Source organism: Mizuhopecten yessoensis, unplaced genomic scaffold (assembly GCF_002113885.1).
Source record: "Mizuhopecten yessoensis strain PY_sf001 unplaced genomic scaffold, ASM211388v2 scaffold10901, whole genome shotgun sequence".
In the NCBI taxonomy this organism is placed as follows: Eukaryota; Metazoa; Mollusca; class Bivalvia; order Pectinida; family Pectinidae; genus Mizuhopecten; species Mizuhopecten yessoensis.
The window spans coordinates 691176-703578 of record NW_018408778.1 but is presented as its reverse complement, the minus strand read 5'-3'; the positions used below and the strand labels follow the sequence as shown (position 1 = coordinate 703578).

Sequence of the window (12403 nt, the reverse complement as noted above, 5' to 3'; positions counted from 1 at the left end):
TTCTCTGTACAATGTACATCATAATAACAGTCCTCAGTACAATGTACAACAGAATAACAGTCCTCAGTACAATGTACATCATAATTACAGTTCTCTGTACAATGTACAACAGAATAACAGTCCTCAGTACAATTTACATCATAATAACAGTTCTCTGTATGATGTACACCATAATAACACTTCTCTGTACAATGTACATCATAATAACAGTCCTCAGTACAATGTACATCATAATAACAGTCCTCTGTACAATGTTCATCATAATAACAGTCCTCTGTACAATGTACATCATAATAACAGTTCTTAGTACAATGTACATCATAATAACAGTCCTCTGTACAATGTACATCATAATAACAGTTCTCTGTTCAATGTACATCATAATAAGTCTTCTGTACGATGTACACCATAATAACAGTTATCAGTACAATGTACATCATAATAACAGTTCTCAGTACAATGTACAACATAATAACAGTACTCAGTACAATTTACATCATAATAACAGTTCTCTGTACAATGTACATCATAATAACAGTCCTCTGTACAATGTTCATCATAATAACAGTCCTCTGTACAATGTACATCATAATAACAGTTCTGTGTACAATGTACATCATAATAACAGTCCTCTGTACAATGTACATCATAATAACAGTTCTCTGTACAATGTACATCATAATAACAGTCCTCTGTACAATGTGCATCTTAATAACAGTTCTCAGTACAATGTACATCATAATAACAGTCCTCTGTACAATGTACAACATTATAACAGTCCTCAGTACAATTTACATCATAATAACAGTCCTCAGTACAATGTACATCATAATAACAGCTTCAGTACAATGTACACCATAATAACAGTTTTCAGTACAATGTACATCATAATAACAGTCCTCAGTACAATGTACATCATAAGAACAGTCCTCAGTACAATGTACATCATAACAACAGTCCTCAGTACAATGTACATCATATTAACAGTTCTCAGTACAATGTACATCATGATAACAGTTCTCAGTACAATGTACATCATAATTACAGTTCTCTGTACAATGTACAACAGAATAACAGTCCTCAGTACAATGTATATCATAATAACAGCTTCAGTACAATGTACACCATAATAACAGTTTCAGTACAATGTACATCATAATAACAGTTCTGAGTACAATGTACACCATAATAACAGTCAATGTACAACAGAATAACAGTCCTCAGTACAATGTACAACAGAATAACAGTTCTCTGTACAATGTACACCATAATAACAGGCCTCAGTACAATGTACATCATAATAACAGTCCTCAGTACAATGTACAACATAATAACAGTCCTCTGGATTGAATTTATCTATGACCAGTACATGGTCTGGTACTATTGAGTTTATCTGTTAACAAAATATATTATGTTGCTATTGAGTTTATCTGGGAACAAAACATGAATGTTACTATTGTGCTACTGTACAAGAGAAACAAACAATAGCATGTTACTGTTGAGTAAGGCAGAGATCAAAAAACGCGTTGATATGTTGAGCTTTCCAGGAAACAAATCAAGAGTTGTTACTAGTGAGTTTATCAGGAAACAAGAGGGTAGTATTTATTTAAGCAGTCTGTCACTTTGATATATCTCCATCCTTTTATTGTCTGTTTCCTCACTGCATACATATGCACTGGTAACAAGGAAACATATACTGCTTTTACAATAGAAATTATACAGTGTTAACAAGGCAATATAAATTTTGTCAAATTTAAACATATTGGAGTAAAAAAAAAAAAAAATTGATACTGCAAAATTAAATATAAAATTTTGTGTTCTTTTTCAGAAAAATATTTTGATATGAATAAAAAGCAGTGTAAGGATGCATTAGATGGCTACAAGAAATTCCTCGTCAGAATGGACAAAGTGTCTGAATTCCTCAAAGTAGCAGAAGTAAGTTTTACTCAAATCACCGGACCTGATAATAGGTGAAGCTTCAAAATCAATGCTTAAAGCTGTATACCAATAACCTGGCACTTGTCTGGCTCGCACTTTACCGGCCTGGTTAGCCTAACACTCAGTTTTGTTTCAAATTCAAACTATAAAACTAAGGGACGAAAAAAAGATTGTTGTAAGTTAACCAGGCTTTGTACAGTGTGTCTGGACAGAGTATCCCCAACATACAACATCACACAGATTAGTATGCTGTTGCTTCTTTGTGTTTACTCTCAACGCTTCTATACTGTTTTATCATAGATTTACACACCTGTCCATGTTTGGTTAGTTTTATTGTGTCTGTCATTAAGGTCTTGGATCAGGTCTCTTGAATGTGTCTTTTACCTGATAAACTGTACTGGGATTAGACCTGTTACTGGGATCTCACCTAGTACTATGAAGGACCAGTGTCCAGGTGTTTATCTGATAAACTGTACTGGCATTCCACCTAGTACTATGAAGGACCAGTGTCCAGGTGTTTTACCTGATAAACTGTACTGGCATTCCACCTAGTACTATGAAGGAACAGTGTCCAGGTGTTTTACCTGATAAACTGTACTGGCATTCCACCAAGTACTATGAAGGACCAGTGTCCTTTAATTACGTGTTTTCATACCTTTCTCTTAGACCAATCAAAAGTACCAGGGTACCTATTGTGATGAGATTTGACCATTGTTAGTTTAAATCACGTTATTTTATCATGTGGACTTCGATGAAAAATAAGTGATGAAAATGTATAGCTAGCTTTACCTTGACAAAATATCCGAAAACTGAGGTTTTGTTTGAGCTTTAGTCAAATCTGTGCATAATTCATTTGCATTCTGTGCTCTGATTAGTCAATTTCAAACTTTAGTTTCTGCAAGAAAACTTGCTTAAGTATCATTCAATTTGGATGAAACTTGGTGTACATGATATGAAAACTGAGGCTAAGCTTGAACTTTAGCAAAACCTGCATATAATTAATAGGTATTGTGCTCTGATTGGTTGACGGTTTCTGCACAATCACTTTGTTAAATAAGACTGGATTCTGGTGAAACTTGGTCAAAATTGATATTATACTGTACAATGACAACGGCTAAGCTTAGAGGTGACCAAACCTGTACATAATTTGTATTAGCATACTGCCATCTGATTGGTCGTCTGTTTCCACACAAAAACCTAGTCACACATGACAGCTAGGATTCTAATATTTGTTTTTTACTTTGTCTAATAGTGAAAATTTGCCATTAATTAATAAACAATAGAAATACCTTTGATTTTAATGGGTGGCGGATAAATCAATTATTGGCAAAAAGGGGCAATTTCAATTTTCATTTTCATGGTTTGAAATATATTCAAAGGGAGACAATTCTTATGAAAAATCAATATTTTTAAGGTTAAAAAGAAACATGAAATATATATATTCCTTAAGCTAAAGTTGGTCAAGTAAACTTTTCTCCTTTCACCACATTTCAGAAGTAGTTTTCAACTTTAATGAGTAATACAGAACAAATGTTCTCCTTACATTTTCATACATTTAGATACAATAATGCATCAGAAGGATTCTAAGTATGTCAGATAGACATGGGACTGGCATATATTGTTCTGCCCTGCCATACTCTTGTTGCAGTTTATCATCATGCATTTGCTAAAAGAGAAAGCTAAGATGCACAAATGCATTTGAAATAGTGTAAATCGTTGACAGGTGCACATTTAATATTCCATTTGGATTAGAATACTTTCTGTCAAAAATGCAATTACTGCAGAATCAATGATGTTTGGTGCATTATTTATTAGCACAAACTGCAGCATATGTTTGAATTTTCTGTAGGAGGCCAGAAGCCTGAAAGATGAGGTAACTTAAATATCCTAAATATCATTTTGGGCCATGTATATAAGAAAATTTTGATTTTTGAAAATTTTTGCACAATTTTATTGCACCACATTAATATTTTCAATTGTAATTAGCTATTTCCTTTTATCGTTAAAACCTTTTACCCACCTGTACTCATAGAAAAATTAAAATAGTGAGGGAGAAATCCTTAAAAAACCATGTGTCCTGCCTTAGTGTATTGTTGAGTATTGTTTGCGTGATTGAGCCACCTCTGCGTATTTGGTTAGACTCGTAAACACGTGATGGTTGTTGCCGTAATCACAATGGTTGTCACCGGCTGTATAGTGGTTGTTGTACAGTGTGGATATCCCTCAGCATGTTACTGTCACATGACCTTGTACTCACTTATTGTCAATGTCACCGCCTTATCTAATGTTGATAATCTCAGCAATTTTTACAGTGTTTTAGTGGACTCGCCACACATATTATTACAACCCAACTCTCCCCACAACAAAGTGGGGAGTGGAAGATTAGACTGTCTGTTCATTTCTAACAAACATGTGCCAGGTCTTCCTACAATAATTTACTTAATATTCTTCATTCTGTTGAATAGCATGTTTATACCAAACTTCAACAATAAACAACAGCGATAACATGTCCTGGAAATTGGGGATACTAATTTCACTAATTGACTTGTGTAAAGTGTAGTTTATTTTGTTGAGATTATCAGTAAAATATTACAGATTGTCTGTTTAATAATAGATTAAATCTTGAAAAGCACTTTTGTTGGATTGAGACTGCTGTTTAAATTCTTTTGATGTTTGACATGCGGGAATAGTAAAACTGAAATTGTATTAACATGAGGGGAATAGTAAAACTGAAATTGTATTAACATGAGGGGAATAGTAAAACTGAAATTGTATTAACATGGGGGGATAGTAAAGCTGAAATTGTATTAACATGAGGGGAATAGTAAAGCTGAAATTGTATTAACATGCGGGAATAGTAATACTGAAATTGTATTAACATGCGGTGTTTGTTGTTTCAGAATGTCGGTATTGACAAGGGTGATATTCCAGACCTGGCCAAGGTGGGTATTTATTTGGTCAGTTCGACCATGTATCTGTAGTCAAACGTGGTTGTTGTCAATGTGTTTTGTGACAGGACTAGGAAGGGCACGTTTGGAATCACAGGTAGAACCAGTGGAACCAACAGGATATCCATACATTGAAACCAGTCTGTTCCTAGCATAGATTAGTCTTTAATTCTTGGAATTTTAGTGAGACATTTTAAATTATTTGTCCATTTCATTATTTTACACTAAATTTAATTTTGAGGTTAAAAGTAAAATATGTAAAGTAATTCTTAACAACATTTTGATCAAAGAAATACGTTGGATAGAAAAAGTGTCAAAATCCAAACCGGTCTGAATTTTTCAGATACTGACATTATAGGTGTGTTGTATTGGAGTCTCACAAATGTTCTTCAACTCAAGGAAATTCCTATGGTTTTTCAATTTTCATAAATTTGATTTTTCCTTGTCTCCTAAACTAATGCTTTATTATGGAAAAGTTAACAAACTTCCTAAGTTAAGGAATGATTGTAAAATTTGAAACTGATCCGGTTTAAATATTGGTATAGACTTGTGTTTCATTGTGTTCTCGTTGAAGTAGATACCAACATGTCATTGCTTGTTAACACTGTAATCAGAGCTATAGTGTACCCAAACACAGTGCTTATAAGGATACACATCATAATTATGTTACTTCTTTTTAAGTTAACTTGCATAAGCACCATCTCACTTTCCTGCATCAGCAAGCCAAACAATTCTTCTCGTAGAATGTAAATTATTTCATTTTTCGGTGAAACTGATTTCCTGATTCCGTTCAGCTACTGTGAAACTTATCTTATAGACCACCTCTGTTCAGACTACCAGCCATTTTTAGGTCACCTGAGCTTTAGCTCAAGTGACCTATTGCTATCTGTCTTTGTCCATGGTCTAGCGGCTAGCGTTGTGCGTCTTCCGTTAACATTTTACACTTTCAACTTAAGCTGAAATACTGTCAAACGGATTTCATTGATACTTCATTGGAATCTTACTGATATCTCCCTGACCAAGTGTTGTTATTTTTCGGGTTGATCAGAAATCCACCACGGCCGCCATTTTCAAAAACTATTTTAAATTTAAAGTCAAGTTCTACTGGGCCAATTTAACTGAACTTGGTAGGAATAATCGACTCATGGTCTTGACAGAGTGTAGCTATTTTTTAGGGTCGATCAGAAATCCAATATGGCCACCACGGCCGCCATTTTGAAAAAACGTTTCAAACTTAAAAGTCAAGTTCTACAGGGCCGATTAAACTGAAACTTGGTAGGAATGATCGACTCATGGTCCTGGCAAAGTATTCTTTCTTTTTCTTGCCGATCAAAAATCCAATATGGCCACCAATGCCACCATTTTGAAAATAAAACTATTGCAAACTTAAAATCAAGTTCTAATAGGCCAATTTAACTGAAACTTGGTCTAGGAATGATCAACTCATGGTCCTGACAAACTTAACACAACGTTATACTTAACACTTTTTTACGCAAATTGGTAGGGATGATTTACATCATTATCTCCATTTCATGTTTCAACAACAAAAATAAATACTGTAGGACTGTGAAGGCCCATGGGCCTCTTGTTTATCTGAGTAATGCCTCCCATACTAATTGTACCATCAATATCTTTTTCAAAAGCACAGGACGTTCTGTCTGGGCAAACATTTTCCTGTAAACAAGATGTTTTTGCATCTAGATTAACTTTGTTTTTGATCAGAGTTTAATATCCTTGGAACAGGCAGGGTCATTTAAAAACGGTTGCCTTGGGATACACCAATGGAAAGAGAAAGAAGATAGGAATTAAAAAGTAAACAGGAAAGATAGGGAATGAAAAAGATAGGAAGTAAGGCAGTGAGGACAGCAGGATAGTTTTGGTCTTTTGGGAAGAAAACCCCTGATTCTGCAATGGGGCCCCACATTAGTTGACTCTTATGATCATGTAGTGGGATGCATCAGGCCTGTTCTTTCCCTAAACCTGTAAGGGTAATTAATAACTTTCACAGTTGGGCTTTTTCTAACTGTCAATCTGATTTGTTGAAGTTTATAAAAACTGTCTTTATTTAGCAGAGTTTATAAAAATTATTTCTCTTATTTTGTGAAGATAGTGTCTATTCTCATCTCCTAAATGACATTTGTCTTCCAAATCTTTTCAATACTTTTAAAACTGTTATCTACTTTTGACGAGCCATTTTAGAATGTTTGTGCTCTCCTATTTGATATTAAACATTAGCATAGTTCTATCTGACAATGATTCTTACTTGTTTATTGGTAGCTGTAGGAAAACTGTAAATTATCAATTTAAGAAAAATTATTATTTAATTATTTGTTTAAATTTATGTCCAATAAGTATACTTGTCATACAAAATATCCAGTTTTTGTTCTTAAATTTTGCAAATATATAAGATAATACTGGAATAAATAGGTCAATGGAGTATATTTCCAAGTAGTTTAGATAGATAAAAAAAAACGTGTCCCTTTCCTTCTTTATAACTCCATTACATCATGGCATCATTGTACCATTCATTGACTAACTGTAGTATACATTCATGTTGTCCTACAATTCACTAGCCGTGCTTCTGTGTGGTTTATGTACAATGCAAGCTTTTCATTTCTTTTTGTTATATATTCATTTAGCAATTTTTCTGCATGTGTTTTTGTTTTGTCTTCAGGGGTTGAAGAATAATGCCCATGATGTAAGTCTATTGTAATCCGATCGGACCAGATTGTCAGCCATGTTAACAGTTTGCTTTATAATCAAGTTAGATAAAATAAAAAGAAAGAAAAGTGAGCATTGATGCATCTGCCAAGCTGAATAACTAGCTGTGATTTTGCCTCCAGCATTTAAATTGATGCCCACCATCTATTTACTAATATTATATAAATAATAACCCTTGTTATGTTACTGATATATTTTATTTGCCTTTCGGCTTGTTTTAACATTTTTCTGCATTGAATGTCCTGGATCTCCAGTTTGTCTTGTTGCTATTGACACCCAGATGTCCTTGAGATTGACCCATGACATTGAGTAACATACAGCCATTGAGTAACATACAGCACTAAGTGAGCTGCGTATGGCTGGGACTCAATCCTATTAACCCTGTATATGCATGCCCATGTTAGAGCAGCACAGCACTGAATTAGCCAGTCATTCTGATCCTCCCATCTATAGCACAACATTCTAATTCTCATTCTTAAACACTGCATTCTGATCGTCCAGCATATATCCTTCAGTCTACAACATGACATTCTGATCCTTCAATCTATAACAACATGACATTTTGATCCTTCAATGTATAACACAACTTTTTGATCCTTCAGTCTACAACATGACATTCTGATCCTTCAGTCTACATTCTGATCATTCAGTCTATAACAACACATTTTGATCCTTCATTGTATAACACAACTTTTTGATCCTTCAGTCTATAACACAACATTCTGATCCTTCAGTCTACAACATGACATTCTGATCCTTCAGTCTACAACATGACATTCTGATCCTTCAGTCTACAACATGACATTCTGATCCTTCAGTCTACAACATGACATTCTGATCCTTCAGTCTACAACATGACATTCTGATCCTTCAGTCTACAACATGACATTTTGATCCTTCAGTGTATAACACAACATTTTGATCCTTCAGTCTATAACACAACATTCTGAGCCTTCAGTCTACAACATGACATTCTGATCCTTCAGTCTACAACATGACATTCTGATCATTCAGTCTACAACATGACATTATGATCCTTCAGTCGAACATGACATTCTGTTCCTCCAGTCTACAACATGACATTCTGATCTTTCGGTCTACAACATGACATTCTGATCATTCAGTCTACAACATGACATTCTGATCCTTCAGTCGAACATGACATTCTGATCCTCCAATCTACAACATGACATTCTGATCCTTCAGTCTACGACATGACATTCTGATCCTTCAGTCTACAACATGACATTCTGATCCTCCAGTCTATAACACAACATATCATTCTTCAGTGTATAACACAACATTTTGATCCTTCGGTGTATAACACAACATTTTGATCCTTCAGTCTATAACACAACATTTTGATCCTTCAGTCTATATCACAACATTTTAAACCTCCAGTCTATAACACAACACTTTGATCCTTCATTCTAGAACACAACATTTGGATCCTTCAGTCTATAACACAACATTTTGATCCTCCAGTCTATAACACTACATTTTGATCCTTCAGTCTATAACACTACATTTTGATCCTTCAGTCTATATCACAACATTTTGATCCTTCAGTCTATAACACAACATTTTTATCCTTCAGTCTATAACACAACATTCTTATCCTCAGGTCTATAACACAACATTTTGATCCTTCAGTCTATAACACAACATTTTGATCCTTCAGTCTATAACACAACATTCTTATCCTCCGGTCTATAACACAACATTTTGATCCTTCAGTCTATAACACAACATTTTGATCCTCCAGTCGATAACGTGACATTCTGATCTTCTGGACTATAACATGACATTTTGTACGTCCCGTTGATAACATGACATTTTGTTCCTTCAGTCGATAACATGACATTTTGTTCCTTCAGTCGATAACATGACATTCTGTTCCTTCAGTCGATAACATGACATTTTGATCCTCTAGCGTATAATAATATTATGGTAGGCTAGGTTGATATTTGGGGTATCATTATTAGTGTTCTGTGCCCCTGTGTTTGTAACGTTTTGACATGTATATGTATGCACAATGCTGTTGACTCCAACATGCAAATGTCCGCCAGTAAACCAGTCTTAGCACTGATTGGCAAAGTTGTTTTTACTGACCAACATTACAATTGAAAGGGTAACGAATGTAGGTAAAACCTCAGAACATTTTAATTTTTTTTTTTGAATGAACTTTTTGACTCGGAGAAAATCATTTGAATGTATTTTTTATGTGTCCTTTGCGTCACCATCATTCTCTCTGCTTCTCCCCTGCTTCTTTCTGTTCGTTATCATCCTTCTCCACCACATGTCACATGATCTGTCTCAACTATTACGCTTCCAACTTCGTGAAATCTCATCTATTGCAGTTTTAATATACCTTTGCAATGTTTTGTCATCAGTATCCATGTTCAATGTTGGGGTTCTTTGAGTGATATACGGAAAACAATGGGTAGGTATTCTTTTACCAGAGGTTTGTTACATCAGTGATTTTAAATAATTGATGAATGTTTAGAAAAAAAGGTGGTGAAACAAGAAAAAAGTCAAACGTGAAATCTTCAACTATTTTTAGATGTGAAATTATTTTTCTAGAGTCACAAATGCCAATCAACTTCCAAACGTTGTTCCAAAGCGAGGCAGACGTTGGTAAGGTTGGAGTCTTGTGTATGCCACCACAGCTTTGCATACAGTGACTTTTTGTCACACCAGGGCTGTTTTCTCTATACTACTCTTGATGGTTCTATTAACACTACTCAAATTTCTACAGATATTCAAGTAAACATTACCTCTAAAACAGATTTCTATAGATGTGTTCAGATTACGGTCAGTGACTGGATGTCTGTGTAGGTGTACATGTTTGTATATATAATGAATATTTTCTCTGTAGAAATATGTCATTTAGCTTATTCTAACAAATGGAATGTGCACATATTATTGATGAAGTGTTTGTGTGGATCCCGAGGAGACCATGTTGTTTGCTAGATTTCCATACATTTGTTGATACTGAATTCTACTGGAAATAAACATGTTAGCTTTTGAATATGTTGTTTGCATGTAACTGGTATAGAATGTGAAACCTGCCTTGTTATTTATCAGAGTTACAGCCACTGATGACAGCCTGCATCATTATAGATTAAAACTGTCAACTACTTCACAAAATGTATGCACTAAAACTGTTTTGGTAAAATACAGTAGAGAGTCGATTAACTGAGCGCTTGTTTTCTGGTCCTACAAGTCAGATAAACTGAATTATATATATTACTGAAGTGTAGCATGTCAAGTTACAATAATGAAACTTATTGTCTGTTCCTATAGAGAATGCTGCATGTCATCTTTAGGACTTCTTAAATAATTAATACCAGATCAACAAGAGCAATCATTGTCATGCTGTGCATCAATAAAATGTCATTTTGCACCAAAACGGAAAGTTCGGGAGTAAATCCTTTCACCACTGTAGACCATAATGGACTCATCCATATCAATGCATTGTAAAGTTTACTATATAGTAGTTTCATAGGGGTGAAAGGGTTAAGTCAAATATTCCTGTTATCATTGTTTACCTTTCTATATATAAACTGTTTGATGAACACCCTGCATGTGATGTTAATGGAATTCTGATTAATGTAGTGCTGTTTAATATACTATTTGAAAAACATCAAGTGTAATGAACGCTAACACCAATATAAGGTGTTCATTTATAGGACTACGTCATGTGTTTACTGAAATGCTGGGATCACTTACCTCCCTTTATAGAGAACACAATCTTTGTATGTGACTGCCAATTTTAAATGAAATATCATTAATTCCATATGAGGTTTATCATATATTGTCAGTGTATTGAGCTCATTCTTGTTTGCAGTTGCATTTTTCCCCCCCGACAGACTTAATAAGATATTGAGCGGCAGAGTTGATTTCAACAAATAGGACAGGATCTGATGAAAACAGTATTCTCAAAATTCCATGACAATTTCTCATTGCTGGCTCAAGTTTGAGTTAATTCAGACATGTTATACATTGTGATAGAACCTCTGATTTTTCACTGTAAGCATGCATTATATATTTCAGGCTCCATCCAGTCTCCTAGATGCTCTAGAACAACACTTGCAGTCCCTAGAGGGCAAAAAAGGGGCAACAACTCCAGTCGGTTCCAAGTAAGAGCATGACTTCAAGGGTTCTTCATCAGTTATAATATTATTAAATCATAAAGATGTCAAGCAGGTGTATGCTATTTACCATCAAACACTGTCACCAACATGCTCAACTACGGAGGAAATCTGTTTTTCCTGGTTTACCAGAATAAGATATACAGAGGTTACACAACGAGTGGTTGTTGAATATGGTATTTATTTCACTCGAGTTAGCTAATTTTCAAAAGTTACAAAAGAAACAAGCTTTAGCGAGTGTCTTTCTGTAACTTTTGAAAATTAACAAACGGGAGTGAAATTAATACCATTCACAACAACCACAAGTCGTGTGATCTGTTTCTACCACAATCTCAGTCGTAAACAGCTGGAGTATTTCCTGATTTGAAAAACATACACACATGTGTTTGTTGACAAGGCTGGCATAGTGATATGACCCATATGTAAAAAGTCATTCATTAATATTCAAAAATGACTTCCATTTTTATACGCCTGTCGAAGACGGGGACGTATTATGTTATCACGTGAGCGGGCGGGCGGGCAAACGATGTCCGCTCGATATCTCGAGTAATTATTAACGGATTAACTTCAAACTTCACAACAAGGTTAATTACCATGAAACCTCGGACAAGTTCGATAACCGCCATTATCCGACCATAATTT

General features: G+C 34.7%; 1 protein-coding gene across 11 annotated transcripts in view; it reads left to right on the top strand.

The window, feature by feature from the left end:
• The window catches only part of LOC110463394 (phosphatidylinositol-binding clathrin assembly protein LAP-like), a 103583-nt gene that overhangs the window by 54947 nt on the left and 36233 nt on the right, over nt 1–12403 (top strand). For 9 of the 11 annotated variants that reach the window (XM_021517947.1, XM_021517945.1, XM_021517949.1 and 6 more), the window contains exons 8-11: nt 1829–1935; nt 4839–4880; nt 10191–10244; nt 11664–11749. In XM_021517947.1, coding sequence (XP_021373622.1) covers nt 1829–1935; nt 4839–4880; nt 10191–10244; nt 11664–11749 — 289 coding nt within the window. Of the gene's footprint in view, nt 1–1828; nt 1936–4838; nt 4881–7560; nt 7585–10190; nt 10245–11663; nt 11750–12403 lie in introns of all 11 variants that reach the window. The other 2 variants (XM_021517946.1, XM_021517948.1) reach the window with 2 other exon arrangements.